Below are 26,175 nucleotides of genomic sequence, written 5' to 3' on the forward strand. Positions count from 1 at the left end.
GTTGAATTCATCTTTAACATTTCATATGTATCATCAGTTTATACAGTGCTTTATAAAGATGTAGCCTAATGTTTTTGAATGGAAGGGACCCAGAACCTGGCAACCATAGATATCTTTTATTTATATCTTTTACATTCTTATAGTTTTCTGCTGATCATTTATTCAGAAAAATCAAATATAATTTTATTTGTTTTGTACCCTCTTAACTTTTCAGGAAAACAATGAAGCAGAAAACATTTTTAAAAATTCATTCTACTAATTTTTTTTACTAATTTAATTTGTTAGCCGCTCCCTCTCCACAGGGACTCAGGGCGGCGTACAATAAAAAACGTACATAAATACATATAAGCGTACACATACACACATACACATACACATACATATACATACACGGACACGGAGGAGGTAACAATTACATATATTCTGATCTCTACCCCAACTAAACTATAGCCAGAGATCATATAATCAAGGTTGCACTTTTTGGACTAGTAATTTTGGGCATCAAAGTCATATCTATATGAAGGATACCAGATGGAGAAAGGTATCCTTCACTGAAATAGATAGGAACTTAAAAAAAAACCATCATGTCATTAAAAATGTAGGAGATTACACACAGAGGTCACTTTACTATCCAAATTATTTTAATCATGGGAAATTGAAACATCTGCACTACAAATCAAAGCCACTTTAATCGTATAAAATATGATTAGCAAATAAATAAGTACAGAATGCCCACTTCTATGAAATTATTATACCTTGAAGTTCACTCTGTGAAGGGAGCCACAAAGCAAGCAACTTCATTTTTTACAATTCTGGACAGAAAATTTTCTTTGTGAAAGAAAGAAAAAGATGCCTTCCAAGTACCAACAAGTCTTCAAACACATGTTTGACATATTATCATCTTAACATACTAGTTCTCTATTAAATCGAGATCATAAAACTGGAAGAAACGGCTGAGAAGTTAATTTAGTTGAAAAGATTGGACAGTGATGCTTTAAGCATCAAGGAATAAAATCCTATTGAGAGTACTCTCCAATTCAATTTCAAACGGCTATTATAGGAAATATATATATATATATATATATATATATATATATATATATATATATATATATATATATATATATATATATATATATATATAAATAAATAATTTCTATTCCCAACAGAGTCAGTCGAAAGTGGACACAAGGAAAGAGATTGAGGAAACCACCTGGAACACTTAAAATAATTACGTTACTATACCGAGACTGTGTAATTATGCCAAAGAAAGAATGAAAAAAGAATGCCCAGTAGAATGATGAAATAGAGAAATAGTAGCTGAAGTGGGGGGAGGGGATGCATGAATGGGAATGACTGCTGTAAAAATATAAGGAGCTAAAGATATTGTATAAACAGTATGGAGGGGGAACAAATAAACATAGCCAAATGAGCATGAAATAGTTGGGATTAAAAGAAGCAGAGAAAACACACAGCAGTTTTGCTTATCTATCTATCTATCCATCCATCCATCCATCTTGTTATGGCAAATCACTTGGTATGCCCAAATATGGGAGGGAGCATACTGCTTCCCTTTTGCCTTTCAGCTCCACCCTAGGAGCCTTCCAGTCAGAAAACCATTTTTGCGTTGCATTTTTGCTGATAAATAATTGAAGGGAGACTAGTGTAGATCTATTTCAAGCTATTTAGCTCTCATCAGCTAGCCATATCTTTACTGGGATTCGAACCTGGGCTGGGAAGCAGTATGCTCCCTCCCATATTTGGGCATACTAGTGCTTTGACATAACACTTAATCATTTCCTTGCCTCAGCTGATAAGGGAGGAGAGCTTGTGGCATATATATATATTTATCAGCACAAACACAACACAAATGTAACAAAGGCAACATTAAAAATATGGGTTTTTTGCCTGGATGGTCTCTTGGAGTCAGCCGAAGGACAGAAAAGGGAAACAGAGTGTTCCCTCCCATATTTGGGCATACCAGGGGTTGTGACACAATACATATTGTATATATACACATACATACATACACACACGGACATATACATACACACACACATGCGTACATACATGTATTTGTGTTGCATTTTTGCCTTGAGTAATTTCAATCAAACTTGGTACACAAATGACTTACCCCTGGAAACAAGTCTGTGTGTTTGTGTGTGTGTGTGTGTGTGTGTTCCAGCATAACTCTGGAATGCCTGGCCTGCTAAGGGCCACGAATACAACGTCCTAGAGCAGCAATTGTTTGTGACATTGGTTCCTTCGCAGCTTCCTCTGGAAAGCCAGCCCTTACATTCCCCCTTCAGTGGACAAATGGGGAAGCGCCTGATGGATTTGGGGCAAAGTGCCAGAATCATAGACAGGGCAGGAAAGAGGAGCACATGGAAAGGGGAAGAGAGGGCATGGATGATGGGCAAGGGAATAGGGGAAGAAAGGTCCCTCTCAATGGCTCCTAGTCAGACAAATGCTTCAACGTCTACACCAGGGGTGGGTTTCAGGGGGAACAAGTACTCATTCATCAAATTTAGTGTGTCTTCCAGTACCCATTCTTCCAGAGGCCACGTACCGGAATGCTCCCTCCCATGGCCTGCTCCCTTACTCGCTCCCCCGCCCGCCCAGTCACCGCTCGCTTGCATCAGGCTTGCCCCGCCAACAGCCACCTCGTTACCAATAGGGGGTGGGAAATCTATGCAGAGGGAGCAAAACGCATGCATTCCCCACCCCCACCATTGGAAACGAGGCTACTGTCAGAGAGAAGAGGACAGTGCATGCCACGTGGGCTTGTGCAGCAGCCGAAAAAGGAACAGGAGGCGAGGATTCAGCTGTTGCACAAGCTCATGGCCCAGCTGCCCTCTTCTCTCTGACAGCTGCCTGGTTAAAAAGTCATCCCCCATGGCATTTTTCCCTGGGGGGCTCGGCAGAACATCCCAAGACTGATGCTACCACATTTGCCCTCTTCGGGGACAGGTCCTTTTCAGAAAGACGAGGCCCCGCTGGTCCCCCTTGTGTTCTTCATCTTCCAGCCACGGCCCCACGCTGTGAAAAACATAGGCATGCGCACACCCCGCACAATTACAGCCCCAGAGAGGGAAGCCTCTGCAGAAGCCCGGGCAAGTGAGAACAAGTTTCCGCCATTACGAAGGCTCTAGGATGAGAGACGGAATCTTCGCCGTGGGACAGTAAAGCCCCATCCGCCAGAGGCAGCAGGACCAAAGCCCCTCTCCCAACTGGCCCTCCCTCCCTCTGAGGGTGAGGGACCCGGTTGCCCCACTGTCTCTGGCTTCCCTTCGAGAGTCTCCGAGGCTGTAATTGTGTGGGGTGTGCACGCCGCCTATGTTTTCCATGGCATGGAGCCACGGCGAGGTTCTGCGCAGCCGGCAATGACTCCGGAGCCCATCCGCGGGAGGTGGGCTCTGGAGTCATCGCCGGTCGTGCAGAGCCTCACCGTGGCTCCACTCTGTGGAAAACATAGGTGCGCATGCACACCACAGACTGCAGAATGCTGCAAAAAGTCATAAATGCAGGCCAGTTGTTGAGTGTTTCAAATGTGACTGGAACACTCAACAATGTGACTACAGTGTGTTTGTGTGTGTGTGTGTGTGTGTGTGTGTGTGTGTGAGTAATAGAGAGAGCGACAGAGACAGAAAAAGAGAGATAGAGAAAAGAAGGAAGGAAGGAAGGAAGAGAAAGTGGGAGAAAAAGATGGAAGGAAGGAAGGAAGGAAGGAAGGAAGGAAGGAAGGAAGGAAGGAAGGAAGGAAGGAAGAAAGAAAGAAAGAAAGAAAGAAAGAAAGAAAGAAAGAAAGAAAGAAAGAAAGAAAGAAAGAAAGAACATGACCACAATTGAGCCCAAAATTTTGGTTGCTAAGCAAAAGCATCGTTAAGTGAGTTTCACCACATTTTCCAAGTTGGCCACACCTACCCGGTCACATGACCTCCAAGCCACTCCCACAAAACAGGCCACACTTACAGATAGCTTCTAAAAAAATTTGAAACCCACCACTGGTTTACACATACCCAGCAATGCCGGGTTCGCTGCGTGTGTATGTGTGTGTATGTGCGCGCGTGTGCGCATGTACGTGCGCGTGTGCGCATGTACGTGCGCGCGCGCACACGCACACATATACTAGCTGATTTATATTCTCTCTCCCTCTCTATCTCTCTCTCTGTACAATAGGTTAAGCGGGCTAAATAGGGAGCATCCTGCAGACTGTCTGGAATTAAATTGAAGAAATGAAACAGTTTGGGATGAAATTCAAATGAAAGGGAATGCAAGAATTATTTCTGAGAAGTATATGGAAATGATAGCGATATGATGAAGGGAACTGAAACAAATGTTATAAATCTAAACACGCTAAACATTCCATTTAATGCCTAAGACTAATTTGACTGCTTAGTAAATGGTTCAGCATACATCAGGGAGTAAAATAAGGTTGAGTGATGTCCTTTCAGTTATTTATTACAGCAAAAATAGTTGCAGTAAGAATAGAGGTTTTTGAGTTGGGAATGTGGGTACTGTAACTATACCTCCTGTCTTTTTTCCCCTTATTCGTGCTTTAATTCCTTTGCTTATTTTTCCTTACTCCCTTTTCCATACTCTGCATACAGGTGTTCCTCGACTTACAACCATTTGCTTAGTCGAACAGCACTTTAAAAAAGGGACTTATAACTGTTTTCCAAAAGTTTCCCTGTGGTTACAGGATCAAAATTCGGACGCTTGGCAACTGGCATGTACTTATAACAGTTGCAGGGTCCTGGGGTCATGTGATCACCTTTTGCAACCTTCTGATCAACAAAGTCAATGGGGGAGTCAGATTCAGTTAACAACCATGGTGCAAACTTAACAACTGCAGTGATTCACTTAACATCTGTCTTGATCTTAGCAACTACAGAAATTGGGGCTAAATTTGGTTGTAAACCACTTTCCCCCAAAGATGTTGGCAAGATGGAAGATGGGGCCACAAAATCATAGGTGGTATTCCGCCAGTTCTCTCCGGTTCGGGAGAACCTGTAGCGGCGGCTGCGGGAGGCTCTGCCCGCCCCGAGTAATGCACGTGGACTGCGCGTGAGCAGAAGGTGGTGTGCATGCACAGACAAGGCATGTGCGAGTAAAGCGAGCGCACACGCTCACATTTGCGAACCGGCAGGGAAGGTAAGTGAATCTCATCTCTGCACAAAACCATCGTCATCATCGTCCAAAATCGACACATGATATTAGCATTCTTAGGCCAAGGAAAATATCCTAACAAAGGATACAGGTCTCCAAATCCTCTCAAACCTTTTATCAAGGCAAATGCAGAATCTGAATAAGAAGTGACAATTTTGAAGTGGTCAAGTTGATATTTGAGACATAGTCTGTTGGAGAAGATTTGTAGTCATTCAAATCAAGTTCTGCTAAGGTCTGTGATAATTTCAGGTTACTTTTTAAGCTCTCTCCAGACCTGGTAAGATGAAGAAGCAAATCCATAGCGATTATTTTAAAAACAATATTTATGGGAAGCAGCTTCCTCCAATCCCAACCCAAGGACCTTTAGATGTGTTGGACTTAAGCTCCGACAATCCCCAGATGGAGATCATCAGACACCAATGTTTAGCAATAATATATTACCTGATAATTTCAGACAGATATGATCATATGATGTCAGAATAACACAAACAGTGATAAAAATGATTTAAATAGTTCAAGACATCCACAAATTCAAGGGACTGCGGGGATTAGCTCTAGTTTCACCCTTTCTTTTGGAATCATTTTCGGCTTCCTAACAAACTCATGTAAAACCTTCTAAGTTCAACAGAGCTTACATTTAACTCTGCAACTTTAAAGACAGGGTGACATACTCACTGAATACTTTTTCCAGCATTCACATAATCTACGTAGAAAGCTGGGGTAACATTCCTTAACGAACTATATTAATACAACTGAAAACAGCTTGAATCCCAGGTCCCGTAAGAAGTTCTGTAGTGTGACGATTCGGTATGCAAAGGCTCGATATACGACTTCAAGGCGTCCAACATAGTCACCTGGTGCAAGAGCTAGACACCCAAAGGCAGAGCATTTTATAACAAAGAGTTCTTAACTTCAATAGTTTCATGTAAAAAAAAAAATGATTTATGAACAGGAACAGCTTGTCATACCAAGAGCAATATTCACAAGTAGCTTTTCTGGCAGGTCTCCCAATACAAGAGAAGCAGAAATTCATGCAGCTCTTAAGATAATAATCTGTTGTGGTATTAAACTTTTATTCACCTTTTGAACTTCTGCCTGCTATGCAACTACAAAACACACATACAGAAATGCTACCAGAGGACTTTGTTCGGTTCATACCTTGTTCATACAACTGCATCTTACTTAACATGTATTTTTGGCTTCGACCTGGTGTGTGAATCCAGCTACTGTTGATTTGCAATGCAAATAAATCATGATTTATTACTTATCCTACTCAAACTATTTCACAATTGGCTGATTTGCACAAGAATCACGGAGTTTGCAGCCAGCATTCCTACATTTCTGAAAAGTACAGTATGGTATCTTTGAAAAAAACAAACTTGAAGAAAACCAGTACAAACAATAATTCTTCCCTTAATTTAACCTAACACAACTAATATGCTAGTCAATGGATTACTGTATGAGAAGAGAACCTCTAGAGTAGGGATGTTAAAACTCAAGGCCTGGGGGCCGTATCCGCGGGGTGCTTAGAGCCGCGGGGTGCTTAGATCTAGCCTGCAGGGCCGCCCTGGAAACAGCAAAGGACTGGTCCACAGTGCCTCTACCAGCGAATGGAGCTTGGTGGGCCACATGGAGCTCCATTTTTGCTGGCAGAGGGTTGCAGGACGCCGTTGTAGAAGAAAACAGGACCCAGGGGGATACAAGCAGCCCACTCGAGCTCTGTTTTTGCAGGCAGAGGGCTGCAGGAGGCTGTTGCAGCCGAAACTGGAGATCGGGAGCCCGTTTTCTCTGGCAGAGCGCTTGGGCCACCACAGGTGATGTCACATGAGTGATGTTGAGCTGGCCACGCCCACACTGACCACGCCCACTCCAGCTCCCCAAAGTCAAACACAACCCTGATACGCCCCTCAATGAAATCAAGCTTGACACCCCTGCTCTAGAGGACAACAGGATGGGAAAAAGCAACTTTAGATAGTACCTAACAGTAGGTTTTCCAAAATATCCTATATTTCTCTTTGGGGATTTGCTTTTATTGCTGAAAATCAGTTTGACATTTGGTAAAACAAAATTAAAATATTAAAAAGTTTGGACTGAGAGAGGTCTAAAGTCACTTAAACCTCTGTGGCTGAACTTCAATTACAATCTGGATCTGTCTACTCCAACACTTTAATCAACATCACACACCTCTCCTATCCCTCACCCCAATCAGTCATACATTAAGTTCTTCTGCACATTATGCAGACTTTACCGCATATTTAATCAATAAATAAAATGTTCTCAAGAAGTTTGGAGGGTTTTCCTGGAAGTAGTGTTTTACACAAAAACCCATATAATATATTCTTTAACTTATGACCACAATTGAGTCCAAACTTTCCATTGCTAAGGCAATCAAGTGAATTTTGTTCCATTTTACAACCTTTTTTTGCCACAAATGTTAAGGGAATCGCTATATTTGTTAAGTGAATCACGGGGTTATTAATGAATCTGGCTTCCCCCAGGCTCTGCTTGTTGGAACTGGCTGGGAAAGTTAAAAATGCTGATCACATGGATACCAGGACAGTGCAACTGCCATAAATACATATTAATTGCCAAGCACCCCAATTTTCATCACACGGCCGTGGGAATGCTGCAACGGTCGCAGTGTGAAAAGTGGTTGTAAATCATTTTTCTCAGCACCGTTGTAACTTCAAGTGGTTGCTAAAGGGATGGTTGTGAGTTAAGAACCACCTGTATAAAGGGGTGTCAAACTGGTGGCCCGTGGGCTGGATGTATCATGCACAGGCCACACCTACCCCAGCTTCGCGAAGGGGAAAAATGTCACAAAACATCACGTGACGGCAGTGTGACACCCCAAGTTGACATCCATGGTCTATATGCAGCTGGAGAATATTTACTGTGCCATCTTACTTATGCATTTGCAGAAGCTAATTTAGTGAGATTTACACACACCAGGGAATAAGGTGACTCAGTGGCTAAGACGCCGAGCTTGTCAATCAGAAAGGTTGGCAGTTCAGTGGTTCGAATCTCTAGCACCACGTAATGGAATAAGCTCCCGTTACTTGTCCCAGCTTCTGCCAACCCAGCAGTTAGAAAGCATGTAAAAATGCAGGTAGAAAAATAGGGACCACTTTTGGTGGGAAAGTAACAGCATTCCGTGCGCCTTCGGCGTTTAGTCATGCCGGCCACATGACCACGGAGACGTCTTCGGACAGCGCTGGCTCATTGGCTTTGAAACGGGGATGAGCACCGCCCCCTAGATTCAGGAAAGACTAGCACATATGTGCGAGGGGAACCTTTACCTTACACAGCCTAATAGGAAGGAGTCTTGTTATTCATGATGCTCTGGTGTCCATGAAAACTAAAAACCTTATCCTCCAGGAAATTTGTTTAGCTTCTTGGATGTCCTGAACGCTTCTATCTCCCAGTGCAACACACCAACGCATTTATTCCTGGGAGGATAAACTGAAATGATTTCTTGTTGAAATGAAACATTCGATTGAATGCCAAACTGCAGAACATTTCAGATGCTCAGTGTCCTTGACTCCAGTGAGCTGTTTATTAGTACACCAGTCTCACATTGGGCTTGAGGGCTGACATCCAAGAGAGCAACTACATATATGGTGTTCCTATTTTTCTCCTCCCAACGTGATCGGGACTGGAAATGTTTTATGATGTGCTCTATAATAACCCAGGCAAGCTTTAAAATCCCAATAAGCATCTGGCAGCCTGCTGTACCAATTCTCTAAGGAGAATGAGCTGGCCGGGATTTATTGTCATTTTAATGCAAACCCTGCAAATAGGAGATTTCCTTCTTAGCTTGGTTCCTCCTTTACTCTTCATTCTATTTATTCTGGAATAGTCTCCAGCAAGAGCAGAGTTTTAAAAAACTGGGGAGAAGGAAGAAGATGCTGAAGCATTCAGGATCCCAATGTATCACTGACTCATAAATCACACTTCTTCTTTTTTTGCCAGATTTCTTACACTGTGGCAAGCCCACACACATAAGAGTGAAAGGGAGGAATTTTGTACAAGGAGCGTACAAGCACTACACCATCTTAACACTTTGAATATCCTAATTACTAAAGTGATGGTTTCCAACCTCAAGGATTACTTTATTGGTTACCTCATCTTAACCCAAAATTTCCCTGCCTGAGGTAGAATTCAAATGCTGCTTTTCCTACTAGATTCTGCCATCTTTTGTTTTTTAAAACCTTGCGGCACCAATTCAGATAACAATTCTACCTTTTCACTCATCCTTGCTTGTACTGTATTGCTTTTCTAGAAATCCTGTTGAAATTTCCTGTGCTCAAATTTTCTAAGAGGACACTGAAGCTTCAAACTTTAGTTCTTAAACTGAGGCAGGCAGGCTCCGGGTATGGAAAATCTCATTTCTTTTTCAGAGGATACCTAGACATTCATACTCTGAATCCAAACGCACACCAGTGTATCATGCTTGCAAATCTAAATTATTAAGAAATTGCTCAGCCCAAAATGTGTGATAAATCCCAGAAGCAAGTGCACGAGTCTTTTCTTTTTCAAAAAGAAAGAAACGAAGAGAGAGAAAAATGGTGTCTCCTCTGTGACAGGAAAAAAGATACAATTGCAAAATTTACAGAATAAGTTGGAAGGGACTTTGTAGGTCATCTAATCCACCCCCCCCCCAGCAGAAGACCCCACACCATTTCTGACAAATGGCAGTCTTTGGAATCATCACCTCTACCGGAGGCATTCTGTTTCGGCAACCAAATTTATGATCAGTGGCAGGGAAAGCTATTAAGTTTATTATCACTACTTTTGTAGGAGCAATACAATCATCTGAAATTGTACCCATCTACTGTAAATCACCGCAGGTGGGGACTGAAGCCAAGAAATTAAAAGATGCTTGCTCCTGGGGAGGAAAGCTAAGGCAAATCTAGACAGCATACTAAAAAAGCAGAGACATCACTCTTACAACAAAAGTGTGTATAGTCAAGGCTATGGTTTTTCCAGTTGCAATGTATGGCTGTGAAAGTTGGACCATAAGGAAGGCTGAGCGCCAAAGAATTGAGGCCTTTGAACTAAGGTGCTGGAGAACACTTCTGCGAGTCCCTTGGACTGCAAGTTGATCAAACCGGTCAGTCCTAGAGGAGATCAACCCTGACTGCTCTTTAGAAGGCCAGATCCTGAAGATGAAACTCAAATACTCTTGCCACCTAATGAGAAGGAAGGATTCACTGGAGAAGAACCTAATGCTGGGAAAGATTGAAGGCAAAAGAAGAAGGGGGCGAGAGAGAATGAAGTGGCTGAATGGAGTCACTAAAGCAGTCAGCGTCAGCTTAAATGGACTCCAGAGGATGGTAGAGGACAGGAAGGCCAGGAGGAACGTTGTCCATGGGGTTGCGATGGGTCGGACACAACTTCGCAACTAACAACTGTAAATCACTCAAAGCTCTATCCATCTCCATCCCACTTTTATTAGACCCATCCTTGAATTCACAATACACTCCATCTGTAGTCTCAGGAACTCAAGTCTCAGGAACTCAAGAAGACATCTTCTAGAGTAAGCAACACTGGAGTCAGAAAACTGGCAAACTGGAAATACTTTTTAAAAAGAACTCATTTATCTGCATTCTAATTGTTGCAAAGGTTTTTTCCAATCAATAAACATGGCAAAAGAACAGATTGTATAACAGGTATGGTCTCAGACCCATTTCTATTTATATCTAGAAGAGAAAAAGTCATCCAGATTTAATAAATGGATAGCAGCAACTAATGAATACACAGGTCTGTAGAAGTCAGCTGATCTCTAAGGTTCTTACAGGGACAAGACATTCATTGTCTTGGATACAAAGATAAAAATATATACAAGAATGTGGAAAAATTCAAAAGAATGACTAGCTCCAAGCGTAAGAACCACTAGTCACTTCAAACAACTAAGCTATATATACTATGAAGGAACCCATTTTTTGAGTTTGCATCCTTAAACAGTCCAAACAAGCCCTTCCACATCTAAAAAAAAAAAGATTGTGGAAGGCTTGGGAGAATCCTAAGGTTTAGAGAAAGACAAGAAAAGAAAAAGAATGGCATTAATCCAGTTGGAATTGAACATTACCAGTGGTCACAAAATGTATTTATATCCCACCTTTATATCCCAAATAACTCAGTGAGGCAAACCATACATAATACTCCTTCGTCCTCCTAGTTTTCCAGCAGACAACCCTGTGAGGTGAGTAGGGCTGAAAGAGTGTACCTGGGCCAAAGTTACCCAGCTGGCTTTCATGCCTAAGAGAAAACTACAACTCACGGTTTCCCAGTTTCTAAGCTTGGAGCCTTAACCACAAGACCAAACTGGCAAAGAGAAGGAAAAAAATGCAATATTTAGAAGAATGCAAGTCTGGCCAAAACAAGCCAGTCCTGAACCAGATGGTTCAACATTACAAAATGTTGTTAGTTCTCTACACACCACTCTAAGAAAACTGTTTTGAAATGCAACAATGATATATTCCTAACTAAAGTAATATTGAAAAGCAGGTCCAGGCGGGGCATGTGTCATAATCTAGCTGCTGTCAGGGGAAAACAAATATAGAAAGAAAAGATAAAATCCCCGATGTCCTGTCTGTACATCTCTAGAATTCCTCAGGCTGTTGGAATCTAGTACAAAAGACAACACACACACACACAGTCCAAATAACTCACAGTATCACACTTATTGGTTGCTTTATGTTCCGAGTTCTCACCCCAGTCCCTTTCTTCTCTCCTGAAATCTAATTGCGGAATATCAACACTAGCCTCCCTTATGTAAAGTTATTTTAAAGACAGGAGGAAAGTATAGAAAGCAGTGGGAGCCTCCCCCATTAGCATCACCCCATGCCTGTGAATTCAGCGGTTTAAGTCTCACCATTCAAGTTCCTACCCAGGACTTGCAGCTTAGAAAGGGGGGGGGGCACACCTCAGAATTAGATACACCAACAGGAATGCTTTCAGGGGAGGAAACCACTCAAACCGAAACAAGGTGCCAGCCTTTCTCAGATTTACGCCTCTTCCACTGAAAAAGCAGAGAGGGGGACACGGCTCCTGCAGAGCACGGGGTCCTTGAGGATGAAACCATCTTCAAGTTAGTGGACCGGGGACTCTACCTACCTACCTACCTACTTACCTACCTACTTACCTAACTATCTATCTACCTGCATACATACAAGCATAAATGCATGCATACATAGATACATACATATACATATGTAGTATATACATGCATGCATACATACACACACATATCAGAGCACGGGGTCCTTGAGGATGAAACCATCTTCAAGTTAGTGGACCGGGGACTCTACCTACCTACCTACCTACTTACCTACCTACTTACCTAACTATCTATCTACCTGCATACATACAAGCATAAATGCATGCATACATAGATACATACATATACATATGTAGTATATACATGCATGCATACATACACACACATATATAGTATATACATGCATACATGCATACATACATACACACACACACCACTCAGAAAGGTAATATTTGTCAGCCACGAGCTCGCTCCCGCGCGGCTGCAAAAGCACATCCTCACTCAGTGCGCTCGACTCCATCCATCCCCGGTCGGTCAAGTGCAGGCACCCGCGAGCCAAGCGAACCCACCCGGGCAGGGGGAGTCAAACCCGCCCGCTGGAAAGAAGCTGTGGGGAGGGGGGGGAATAACGCACCTCCCCTTCCAACCACGCGGAGGGTCCTCCGATGCTTTGAAAGGAGGCGGCGTATTGCGGGCACAAGCGCGCTGGAGATCGGGGCTCAGCTGTGGGCGGGCCAGCTCCTCCGAGTCACGACTCACAGTGACCAACGGCTGGAAGTCCTCGGAGGAGGAACGGACCGCCGCGGGCCCGGAGCGCGTTCCCCACCCCGAGGTGACGCCCGGCAGCAAGATAAGGGAAAGGTTCCCGGGCAAGAGCCGCGATGGCGATCTTCCTAGGGTCGCGTTCTCACGTTTGATCCCCACTCCTCCTGCAAACGGCTCCATTCGGGGAAAGGGGAATAAACAGCCCATGCAGGGAATAAGCGGGGAGATCAGAAATCCCGAGGGAAGGCAGAAAGGGAAAAAGGGAGGGGAAACACGAGCAGCCCCATGGGGAAAAAGGTAAAGGTTCCCCTCGCACATATGTGCTAGTCGTTCCCGACTCTAGGGGGCGGCGCTCATCTGACTGGCATGACTAAAGCACAGAGCGCTGTTACCTTCCCACCAAGGTGGTCCCTATTTTTCTACTTGCATTTTTTATGTGCTTTCGAACTGCTAGGTTGGCAGAAGCTGGGACAAGTAACGGGAGCTCACTCCGTTACGCGGCGCTAGGGATTCGAACCGCCGACCTTTCTGACCGACAAGCTCAGACGTCTTAGCCAGTGAGCCACCGCGTCCCTTATAGCCCCATGGGGAAACATCCCCCCTCACACACACACACACACACACACACACACACAAAAGGCACCCTTTCTCCTTTGAACAGATTGCAGAGCCAGCCTTTTCTCCTGAAGGGAATCCCCGCCGGTCTCCGTCAAGTCAACCCGCGCGCCAAGGCTTTTCAGGTTCTGGGGGGCTGCACAACGACCAACACCCCCACCCCCACCCCCGGGCGTGGGAAAAGCTTGCTGCAATTAAACGGGCCGGACCTGCGAGGAAAGGAGCAACGGAGGCTCATCCACCTGTAAGGATCGGGCAGGGAAGGGAACCGCGCAAGGCTGCCTCCCCGCCCCGTTTGCCTAAGGGAAAGGAGCCGCCGGCTTTCTATTCCCTCCCGGCCGGTGGCGATTCTGCACCGAGGAAGAGTGCTCTCACCTTTTTGCCCTCCGGCGCGGCGGAGCGGCGATTCCCCGCGGTCAGGGAGGAAGATCGCCCCTGGCCGACGTGATCCTGTTGCGGGGACATGGCTTCCATTAGATTCCCTTTGACCGCTGCTCAAACAGCCCGAAGGAAGCCTGAGGTCATCCCAGGCTGGTCTTCGATCCTGGGCAATAAGAAGCAGCCTTCCTCGGAGCCTCTCCGGCCGGCTCTCATTGGAGAATCAAGGCAGCAGCGCAACGGGAAAGCGCGCAAAAAAGCTTTTGCTGCGGGCGCCGACAGCGGATTCAAGGCAGCGAGTGCGGCAGACAGCAGCGCGGCTGGCCCCGCCCACCTCGAGGCCAAGGCTACCCGAGGCTCCACCCAGAAATGGAAGCCGAGGCACAAGCCCCGCCCCTTCTGCTGCGGAGGGGAATCTGGCCCAGCCGGCGTGCTTTGTAGCCCCGCCTCTTATTTTAATCGCGATCTTGGCCCCGCCCAGAAACGAGACTGCAGAATTCCGAGGTGGGGGGTGGGCGCGGTCGTCTGTTTGACTTTTGCATTTCTGAGGAAACGAAGGGATATTATCTTAATGCTCATATTATATATATATATATATAATCCCTGATTATCGAGTCTTTGGACTCCCTGGGCTGCGACCGAAGAAGCCCTTTGCAAATTTAAAAAAATAAAAAAAAAATCTATTCCCTCATCTGATCGCAATATTGCTAAAGCAACCAACCGCTCTTCCATAATAATCCCTTTCTCCTCCGCTCCCTACTGAGGGGGCACGTTTTTTAAATTAATACATTCTTGTACCGAATTGATTAAGAAGGGACCTCAACCGTGTTTCATCTGGAATCGATCAACGCTGTAAAAATATTTGGTCAGAACCCCCCCCCCCCCCTCCAATGAAATGGCTAAGGACACAAGGAGAAGGGAGCTCGTTGCAACGTTGGCAACTCTTGATTGTGAAACAAGGAACAAGCCAGATCTTGTATCGGTTTCCCAAGAAGGCCGTTTAACTCAGGTCACTGGGTCTTAACTCCAAACAAGTACAGCATGCTTGGAAATGCAGATGTGCTCCAATCCAAAATAGGAGAGAAAGAAAAGATGCTTCCAGGCAAAGCATTTATTGAATACTTTGTCACATCCCTACGACCTCATAATACATTATAGGTCTGGAGTTGTATTTCCAGGCAAAGCTTTTGTAAATGTTACTCTTTCTCTGCCTGGCATTTTAGGAGAGACGCAAACGACAAATATCCGGTAACCCATACTCCCCTACCATTCCTTTCTGCTATTTTCTTTGAAAGAAAGGAGCACCTCAGCTACTTTTAATTTTGAATTAAAGCCCTGAGGCAGAATGGCTTAGAATCATGTCCGCAAACTAAAATACAGCCACATTATCGTTTGGCTTACTATAAAGTGGAGAATTGACTACAGACATTACTTTGACGGTGCTAGGAAGCGTTTGGCTAGAAGGGGGGGTGTATATGTCCCCAGGATATGGTCAAAACAGTCAAAATGATGCCCACAACATTACATTGAATTTTTGCCCATTTCACAATGCAAATAAAAAGGTTGAAATCTGATCACTGTTGCAGCCTCCATCTTGACTATGATGGAAATTACCTGGACTTGAATGCTTTATGAAATTGCTTCTCGCAACATAATTGAACTGTGAACTAGATGGATTTACACAACATGCTAGACCAAAATGTCTTTAGCAAGTTTGTGATTCTTCTGTGAGATACCTGTATATGCTTTGTACCTAAGGTAGGACTAGCATTTCAAAGTCTCCTGCTTACTAGCTTGATGCCTTAATCACTATGCCAAACAAGCTCCTGTGTGTGGCATGTATATGTATGATTTCTGTCTAGCCTACAGCTTTGAGATTTATCAATATATATATATAGCCTGAAATCATGCATCTCCAAAAAATGCAGTGAGTACTTAAGGTGAAATAAAGAAGTTGCCACTAAAGCAAATAAAATGGAAAAATATATTGACAAGACTTACATATAATGCAATTTTTTTCTGACAAAGTTTGATGTGTAAATCTAGCCATTATGGTTTGCAAATTATGGTTTGTTTTACCTTCAGGTACAGGTAAAATCCAATTGTTGTTTATTCAATAAACCATGGTTAAATAAATTTTAATTATGAGTCAGTCAAACTTGGGTGGCTATAACAAATTTGAATAAATAAAGCTCCTTTCACCAATGACAAATCAATTTATATGTTGGAAGGTAAAATAAACAGTCTCATTCCAGGTATTTTTAATTGAAATGTTTCAAAACTATTGATTAGAATGAACTTTCAGTTTTAACACTTTCATCTTTTTTTTAAAAAAAAACCATATTCACACTATTAGAGCAAATAAAGAGGCTTATGTTGATGTATGAAGATTGTTGGCTAGATTGTTAACTTTACCGTGTGATACTGCATTCTGCAAAATTACAGAAATAAGGGGCATCTGTTAAGCTCTGCAAGACTTGTGAGGAGAGAGAAAATGCTTTTTTAAAATAAGAAACATCTGTAATGCTGTGTGGGAGACTAGGAAAAGAAGTAGAGCCAGAAATCTCAAGTTTATATTCTTGTTTGTCTTATCTTTCTTGCATTCAAACTCATTGCTGATTTAAGGGAATATTACATCTCATTTTAAAGCAATTTTAGCTGAGTTTTCAAGTTAAACATTCTCGTACTAGGACAGCAAGCAGCTTGTGCATACCTTTGTACTCCTTGCTATTACTCTTATATTTTATCCTATCTTTCAACTTGGAAGAAACTCAAATTTTTTCACATAACTTTTCTGAAATCAAAGAGAACACTGTATATCATGCTGAACTTGTAATTCTAGGACAATAGGATAACCAAGTGACGCCCATCCAAAACTCTCTGCCTAATGTTTTTGTACATATAGTAGAACCTCTGCTCACAAACACTTCTGACCACGACCAAATTGGGTTCCAACGAAAAAAACTGGGTTTCTCCAATTTCTCTTCTGCGCCATTTTTTTTGTAAGCACCAAATTTTCAGAATGCAGTTCAGGTCACAATCAAATCGGTTTGCAACCAAAATTATGGGGCGAATTATGGTTGTGACCAGAGTTTCTACTGTACATGGTGTTTTCTACTGTGATAACCAAATTTAGGCTGCTTATCAAGTGTTTTAGAACCACCAGCCAAGTGGTTTCTCAAATAAGAGATTACATAATTTTAAAATGACCTGATATTTTAAAAAAAACAACCCATGAGAGTTAAGATAGTATCGCTAATAAGATGTCGAACTAGGAACAGTACCTCAAGTTCTAGTTTAGAACTTGGAAACTCACTGAGTGACTTTTTAATTAATAAATTTTCGGTCAACCCAACATATCTCACTGATTTGTTATTGTTGGGAAAAATAGGTCCTGTACTGATTTTAAATGCAAGTGCATATCCAGCACTAACAAGGCAATCTATGGTTTTTTTTCCACCAACATGGTTGTGTGTCATAAAATAGTGATAAAAGTTACTATTTTTTTAAACTCCTAAATATTGTAATCTGTACCTGACCACATCCCTTCTACAGAATTAAAAATATTAAAAAATGTAGGGGAAAAAATAACCTCCAGTACCTGTCTGTCTACAATTTTTCTGCACAATTTACTTACTTTAATATAGGTTTTAATGAAGTCATTTTCTGGTAGCTGTATGTGGAATTGCAGTTCCTTTCCTAGACTTTTGCTGATAGGTTTCTATCCCTGATTGGCAAGTACTTATTTTTCCTGTATTTTAATGGATTTGCAAAAAATCTTGTAGAGAGCAGTCTATGATTAAAAATAAAGAGGTATAAAACAACAGTTAAATGACAATACTTATAAAAAATTGTGTAGAACCATTAAGAATAGGTCTTAGATTTGAGGGAACTATTTCAACTATTTAAGATTTGATGTAAGGTGCCTTTACATAATCTTAGAACTATAGAATTCTGAGGCTCAGGTTTTGTTTCGAATATCAGTATAAAATGGGTTTCAGAATCCCTCTAATATATCCTTCTCAATCTTGGGAACTATAAAATGAATGGATGTCAACTGCCAGAATTCTCCTACATGCTGGCTGGAGTTAAAGTTGCCATGGTTATAAAAAAAGGTTGAATATAACAATTATCGGTTAAATCCAAGTTGCTTCTGTGGTGATTATGGCAAGGAAAGTTTCATCAACCAGTTTGTTATAATGATTGTAAAACAAGAGATTCAAGATACTTTACGAATCTTCATCACAAAAACCAGCCAGAAGTCCATGAATAGTTTGAAAAATATGTTTGCTGGTCAACTGTAAAAAGGAGGGAATTGTAACAAAAGTTGGTGATATTGCAAGACCCTGTGCTTGTTTATTTTGCCAGTATAGGGAGACACAAAGTTCCTTCTCCAACATGAAATGAAGACCATACCTTCATGGCTTGAATATTTACATTAAGAAAAAAATCACTTGCAGTATCCTACCTGCAAATTAGCTGTAGACAGCTATGGTCAAACTGTTGCTGACCCAAAGGAATTGAGTGAATCAATGATTAGTACATTACAAGTATCAGGTTGCTCTGATTGAGGATATTGAAACAAGGAAACTATGATTGACTTCCATTGGTTGGGGTGAATGTCTCCTTATGGGTGTAGAATTCAGAAGCCCTTGGCTTTGCAGAGAAGAAATTAAAACAAACATGAATGCTTCCCATTTTAACTATGATTTAAATCAGTTAACCCCAACCATATGGGTTTTCATAACAACTGAACCAGAAAATGAGCCATGTGGAAGGGGTTCAAACAACATATTAAACTAAAATTTAGATAGCTTGTTACTGTGGTTTAAAGTGCCCTACAAACAAGGCCATTGCTGGTCTTCATATTTAAAATTGAATATTAGAATTAGTAACTTATCTTTATTACATATAGTCTTTGATTAGCATGTTGTAAATTCTGGGGGGAAAGATTCCAGGGCTCAAATACATAGGCATTTTTGAATAATTAATAGAAATAAGTAGTATGGTTCAAACTACAAAACCTTACAAGTGGTAGAATACAAATTGCCTAAATTATAAAACTAGTTTGAGAATAAAATACTAATTTGTTAAATTACTAAATGTGTCTTAGGTAAAGCTTTACTTTGGTCAGTAAAAAGTGAGATGTACAGTAACAAAGATATAAACACATAAAACAGCATAGACAGCATAAGAAAACTATATATATATTTATATATTTGCGAAGTCCCTCTTCAAGAATTAAATAGTCAGATTAGGTAAAGCTGTATTAGAGCATTGTAACAATTAAAAGAAAATGTACCATTAGATTCTTAGTTCCAGAGATTTTCTAACTTGGTGAGTTTAAAACATGTGCATTTCAACTTCCAGAATTCCCTAGACAGAATGGTGGAATTCTGGGAATTGAAGTTCACATGACTTAAAAGTCACCAAGTCTGAGAAATACTGGATACTTTATTCCCATTATATATCTTGCTCCTTGTGCATTAATTACAAATACCAGAAGTTGCTGAATAATCTTTGCCTTTAGTAATCTAGAATTTAGAATTTCCTGTCTTCTTTTTTGATGATGGCAAATGAGCAAATGATTGTGTGTTGACCCCAGGGTGAATGGAAGCTAAATTTAGGGTGCACTGAATTATCTATTTATATTTAAATCGTTGGGTCTTAAGTTTGTCACTTAATGCTCATTTAATGAAATATTTTTGAAGTTTTTATTCCTATTTTTTCATTACTATCAAAACTATCCCAAAGCTAAGTATAATTACCTGAGGGGAAAATAGTTTTAAATAATTATTATTCAGTAAAGTTATAACAATGTTCCAAATTTTAAATGAAATTTGACTATGATATTGTGACTGTCCATATAACATACCAAATCACAAGCCCACATAGTTTAACTTCTGGTGTTATGCAGAACCTATTAGCATGATGGGTTAATTTGCTGCAGACGCAGAAAATAAGGTTAAATGAACATGGCTATATTTTAAAAAGTATATTTCACAAAAGTCAGATATTCAGTTTGTGAGTTCTAGTTTATTATTTACTTGAGCCACTAATTACAGGCAGGTGCAGAGTAACAGTGAAGAAGCAGTGAAATCTATTACCTTCCACTTTTTATAAACTGTATATTATTCTTTCTGCTCATTCCTCCATGAGCTTTATGCAATATATTAATAACTCATAATTTTCCTTAATGAATTAAAGTATTTGGTTAGCTTCACCTATGTAGTGAATCATAAATTAACCACACTGGCTGGGACCATACAATGGACTAAGACAAACCAGCCAACTGCGTAGTAACTTAATGTGTTGTGTAAATCTGTCCTAACTCAAGGTTTGTTTATAGACAAACCCTTGTTTAGAAACCTTCAATTCTTTACTTAAAAAGCAAAAATTTAATATCCAGCAAAAGATGGGGAATACCTGACTTGGCAAAATAGAACTCAGAATAATTGCAAATGGAATATGAACCAGCAACTAATGTAGCAAAAAATGAGTTGTATTTCCAAAACATGAAAAGCAATTGTTTCATTTCATTTAATCAAACTCTGAATTAAATATTCTGTCCAATTCTTTGGCTCAATAATTTAAGAAAGGTTCAGAGAAACTCAAACAGATCAAGTAGCAGGTTTACAGGATGCATAATATATGATCAAAGAAATAGAAATTAAGTCCCTTGAAGAAAAAATTGAAGAAGTCAGACCTGCTTAGTATTGGAAAAGATGACTTGGGAACGCAGGAGTATCTTTCACAGAGAGTGGTAAAAAAATAAATCAAGATAGTGGCTGCAATTTTGTGATTATAGATCAGTTGCGCATCCAATGCACATGAAAAAAAACGGAGATTCAGTGTGGTGACTGCAATAGCCATCATTTTTATTAAATAAATTTCCCCAGCCTGATAGACACCCATGGATGGTAGATATACGGTATTTGAAAGGATGTCACAGACCCATTCTCTTTTGTTGAGAGTAAGCATGGAGTAAAGGATTTTAAGATATAGAAAGATGGATTCACATTCGATGTTACAAAAGCTTAACAATAAGATTAGTTTAACAGTCCTTTATTTCCTTTATTTGATTTGCTGAAGTAGATGCTAGACAGACATCAAAGTGCTTTAATTTTTATTTTTACACTGTACAGTAAGATTGATCTTTTGGCTGAAATGGCCAATTTTGTCTTTATGATTCTATTAAGCCACAGTTGGCTGGGTTTGAATAACGCATTACATCATAAATCATTATTTGTAAAACGTGCTGCCTGGATTCTCAAAATATACTAAACCAAGCAACATTCTGACCCAGCACTGCCTGCAGAAGTTGTGAAGGCTCCAAACACTGGAAGTTTTTAAGAGGATGTTGGATAACCATTTGTCTGAAGTGGTGTAGGGTTTCCTGCCTAAGTAGGGGGTTGGACTAGAAGACCTTCAAGGTGCCTTCCAACTCTATTATACTATTCCTATTCCATTCCTATTCCATTCCTATTCCTATTCTATACTATTCTATTCTTATATCTAGCCATTGTCATGTACCCAAATTGTGGTTAAAGAAACATGGCTTAGCATGGTGTGTGACCCTCACATGGAGGCTTATTTCTGCAAACAAAAGACTTCTGGAGGTTCATGTTTGATTGATATAAGCAGAAATAGACCAATCAGAGATTGAACTGGACATTATGAAGCTCAGTAAGAGGTTCTGAGTCAAGTTTGCCAATAGAAGAGACTATATGTAGCTCTAGGTTGAATTGTGGGGGCCCTTGGTACTCTTTGAAGTTGATTGTTTTCATGCAGATGTTTCATTACCTGGCTAGATAACATCCTCAGTGCTAGATGTGAGGAGGTTTGCTCTCTGTTTATATACTGTAGCTTGCCCTATGATTGTTAGTGGGGATGGTTTTTTTTTCCCTTGGAATTTCCTTGGTTAGGCTGTTGTTTACTGCTTGTTTGTCTGAGTTGGTAATTCCTTGATTATTGTTTTCTGCTTGATTGTTTGTCTGATGTTAATCCTGGTGTTAATTCCTGCTTATGAGTTAAGTTTGCTGTATTCTTTTTTTTTAAAACACTGAATTAGTTAAGAGTTTGTGGATAACAGCTTGAGATTTTCTAGTTCTTTGCGTTCTAGAAAAAATCTTAGAAGTCTCAAGAGCGGAAGCTCCTTTGAGGGTGAAACAAACATGGCATAATTATAGAGATGCTACAAGTTAAAACCAAGTTCACATATTTGACTTTTCTCCAAGCTCCGTTGGAATTAATACCAGAGGAACTGAGAATCATACACCATGAGAACAGAAGTAACTAAATACTCCTTTTGATGTTCTTCTGAAACTTCATTATGTGTAAGAAATTCACACAAAGTTAAGTGAACCACAAGCTCCAGGTGCTGCATACTCACACCCTGCTAGATTCCTGAGATTGGTCTCAACTTTGAGGGTGTGCCCACAACATATTTTGTCACCTTTTTCTTTTTGGCTTTTTGTATTGACCCAGAATCAGTGTTCTTTACCTCCTGTTTTCCTCTCCAGGAAATGTAGCGCTCCATTTTGATTTTATTTCATTATGGTGATTGTACACTTCTCTCTATAAGGAAGTAGATGAGGGATTAGAGCAGTGTTTCTACAACTTTAAATGATATGGGTTGCATAAATTCTGGTGGTTGCAGTTAATACATAATCAACATCAAGTTAGGAACACTCATCTAAGACAACCCACTTATTAATCATTTGTGACATCTTGAAAGGCATTCCTCTTCATGCAGGCTTTGCCAATTAGGTAGAACAGGGGTGTCAAACTCAAGGCTGGATCTGGCTTGTGGGGTGCTTAGATCAGGCCTGCGGGGCCGCCCTGGAAACAGTGAAGGACCAGCCTGCAGTGCCTCTGCCAGTGAAAACGGAGCTTGGGAGAGCCACGTGCAACCCCCCCCCCAAGTCCATTTTCACTGCAGGAGGCCGTCACAGCCGTTGAGATGGCCACGCCGACCCAGGCGACAACTCCACGGCCCCCCGAGGTCAAAGCTAACCCTGATGCAGCCCTCAATGAAATCGAGTTTGATACCCCTGAGGTAGAAGAAGACTAAAAAATATAGATGAGGGTTACTCATAGTTGTGAACCACACTTGCTTTAGCCACAAATAAACAGAATAAACTTTGTTAAATTTCATACAGGATATCCTAAGTCAGAATCACATTAAACCATAGCCTATTGTTTATAAATCATATTGCTGGGTATTCATACTCTATAAATCATATTGCTGGGTATTCATACTCTATATATTTGGTTTGGGATTAGAATATTGTGTGAACCCAACCATTATTTAAAATGATGTGATATGTGAATCCAACCAGGCTCATAAACCAAGGATTCAAATAAGTTTAATATTGCCATGTAATGCTCCCCACTGACTGGAATGAAATATTGTCACTTTTGTACATCTTTATTGGCTTTTACCGCTGAATTACTTTCTCTCTTTAGTCAAGAAAGCCAACAGAATGCTGTGCACAACAGCTTTGCAACTACTAGACATGACTCAGAGGAAATGGGACTTGATGAACTGTGCTTCCTAGAAGTTTCAGAACATGTAGTCCTTCAAGTTGGCGGAGAGAATAGGCACAGTGTACACATCCTAGAAATACAAGGGCAGTCTTGTAAGTACGTAAAAGCAGATCCTGTTAGAAAATGTCACACCTTACTTCTGTGAGCCTTGTGGGATACAAGCCAAGGGAAGCCACCAACAATTGTACAGCATGGATCAAACACTAGCAAACGGTCCCAGTACAGGAGTAAGGATTTAAATAATGTTGGTTTATTTTATATTTTGAGCAAAGTTTTTTTGCCATTTGTATGACATGTGCCTGATCTCAGCCTGAAAAGCAGGTAAAAACATTGGTTCCAAATTAGCAGATTGATTTTCCTGTTGATGTAGGATCTGTGTGTGTGTGTTTCCTGAGCTTTCTCTTCTCATTCTATTCATGAGGATGGAATGCTAGACCCATTGCAGATTCATTAAAGACAGAACTGTCTGAAATTGCAATCACGAGCACATTTTCTAAAGACTCAGTTCTCATTTTGGTATTCACTTTTGAATAAATAAATTTAAGATTACAGCCTGATAGGATGGTCTAAGCATATTGATTCAGCAATAGGTTGCCCTGAATGCAGTGGGACTTATTCTCTATCCAATGGGCTTAGGCTCAGCGGTGGGATTCACTTACCTTCCCTACTGGTTCGCAAATGTGCGTGTATGTGCCTCATCTGCACATTTGCACTGGCTTCTATATATGTGCAGTGCTCATGCATTACGTCAGGGCGGGTGGGCAGAGCCTCCCACAGTTGCCACTACCGTTCCCAAACCGGAGACAACCGGCTGAATATCACCTCTACTTAGGATGCATAATAAAAATGGATATCCTTTGTAACAGTGGTTCTCAACCTTCCCAATGCCGCGACACTTTAATACAGTTCCACATGTTGTAGTGACCCCCAACCATATTTCCTAAGACCATCGAAAATATGTTTTCCGATGGTCTTAGGCAACCCCTGTGAAAGGGTTGTTCGACCCCCAAAGGGGTCCCGACCCACAGGTTGAGAACCACTGCTCTATAATTAGAGGATTAGAAGGCTGCTCTGAAGCCATCAAATCCACTTTCACTACCGTTACCTGAACCGCTACCCGTTTCACCCGAACCGGAGACAACCGGCTGAATATCACCTCTGCTTAGGATGCATAATAAAACTGGATATCCTCTATAATCAGAGGATTAGAAGGTTGCTCTGAAGCCATCAAATCCACTTTCACTTTAGTACTCTACATAAACTGAATTCTGGTTTCCAAGCAGAACACATCCAATCAATCTCTTGAGGTCATTGGTTCCACTGCTCCTATTTTAGGACATTATTTCTAATATCCAACCAGAATCTGATTTTATTACTGAAGGCTATGGTTCTGTGTCCTAAAGTTCACAACAATAATAAATAAGCCATACCTTCATTTGTGTGAATACCTCAGATGCTTAAGGGATGTTACTATGTGCCTCCTGAGTCATCTTTGTTCAAGGTTAAACATACACCGTTCTTTCAATCTCTCCCTACAGGACTTAATTTCCACTCCACTGATAATCTTTTCCTTGCCTTTATCTTAATCCTCTGTAGTATCCAGAACTGGATTAGCTACCTCAGGTGATGTATGCCCAGTACAGCTCCTCTTCATTAGGAAAATTTATATTTCTAGTGATTTAGCCTAAAGTTGCAGTTGCATTTTTTAAAAGTCACATCACATTTCTGACGTGTTCAATTTGTGATCAATTAAAATGCCAAGATCTTTTCACAAATACTATTATCAAACTGATTCTCACTTTGATAGGCGCACTGTGTTTTCTTGGTTTTTAAAAGAAAAATCCTTAATGAACAAGTCTACAAAGCTTGTGGTTGCTTAGTAAACTCTGTTAAAGACAGTGGGAACTGGCTTCTAGCAAACCTGAGATTCTGTTTGTATGGGTGGAAGTTTTACCTTTCAGCATTTGGGGAGGGCTAGCCACGTGGTTGCAACTTCTTCAGCAGGGCTCATTGGGGTAAAAGCAATATTTTAAATGTTTTCTAAGGAAAGACAAAGTTTTCCGGCCATCGCCAGTAAAAGAGTTGTTACATTATTAGCCGCCTCACAATTATAATCTGAAATTGTTCAACAATACTAATCTACAACTAAGTAAAGGAAATATAGTTTACCCAACACAAACTTAATGGATGGCACATTTTTCTAGCTATGGGCTGGATTTGGCATTCAGTGAGGTATCAGAGGTCATTTAGTGAGGTATCAGTGAGCAAAGTGGGGCTCAATCAGGGGTGGTATTCAAAAATATTTACTACCGGTTAGGTGGGCGTGACATGGCTTGGTGGCAGGGGAAGGATACTGTAAAATCTCCATTCCCACTCCACTCCAGGGGAAGGATACTGTAAAATCTACATTCCCTCCCCACTCCAGGGGAAGGACACTGTAAAATCTACATTCCCTCCCCACTCCAGGGGAAAGATACTGTAAAATCTACATTCCCACCCCACTCCAGGGGAAGGATACTGTAAAATCTACATTCCCTCCCCACTCCAGGGGAAGGACACTGTAAAATCTACATTCCCTCCCCACTCCAGGGGAAGGACACTGTAAAATCTACATTCCCTCCCCACTCCAGGGGAAA

The 26,175-nt window shown here is 41.2% G+C and overlaps 1 protein-coding gene across 2 annotated transcripts in view; it reads right to left on the minus strand.

The window, feature by feature from the left end:
* Positions 1 to 14,386, minus strand: part of ARHGAP20 (Rho GTPase activating protein 20) — a 103,265-nt gene extending 88,879 nt beyond the window's left edge. For both annotated transcript variants that reach the window (XM_081950730.1, XM_081950729.1), the window contains exon 1: positions 13,988 to 14,386. In XM_081950730.1, the coding sequence (XP_081806856.1) occupies positions 13,988 to 14,086 (99 nt within the window). In that variant the 5' untranslated portion in view covers positions 14,087 to 14,386. The remainder of the gene's footprint in view (positions 1 to 13,987) is intronic.
* Between the last annotated feature and the right edge of the window lie 11,789 nt (positions 14,387 to 26,175).

The sequence above is a fragment of the Natrix helvetica genome, assembly GCF_964273705.1.
Source record: "Natrix helvetica genome assembly, chromosome: 4".
NCBI classification, from domain to species: Eukaryota; Metazoa; Chordata; class Lepidosauria; order Squamata; family Natricidae; genus Natrix; species Natrix helvetica.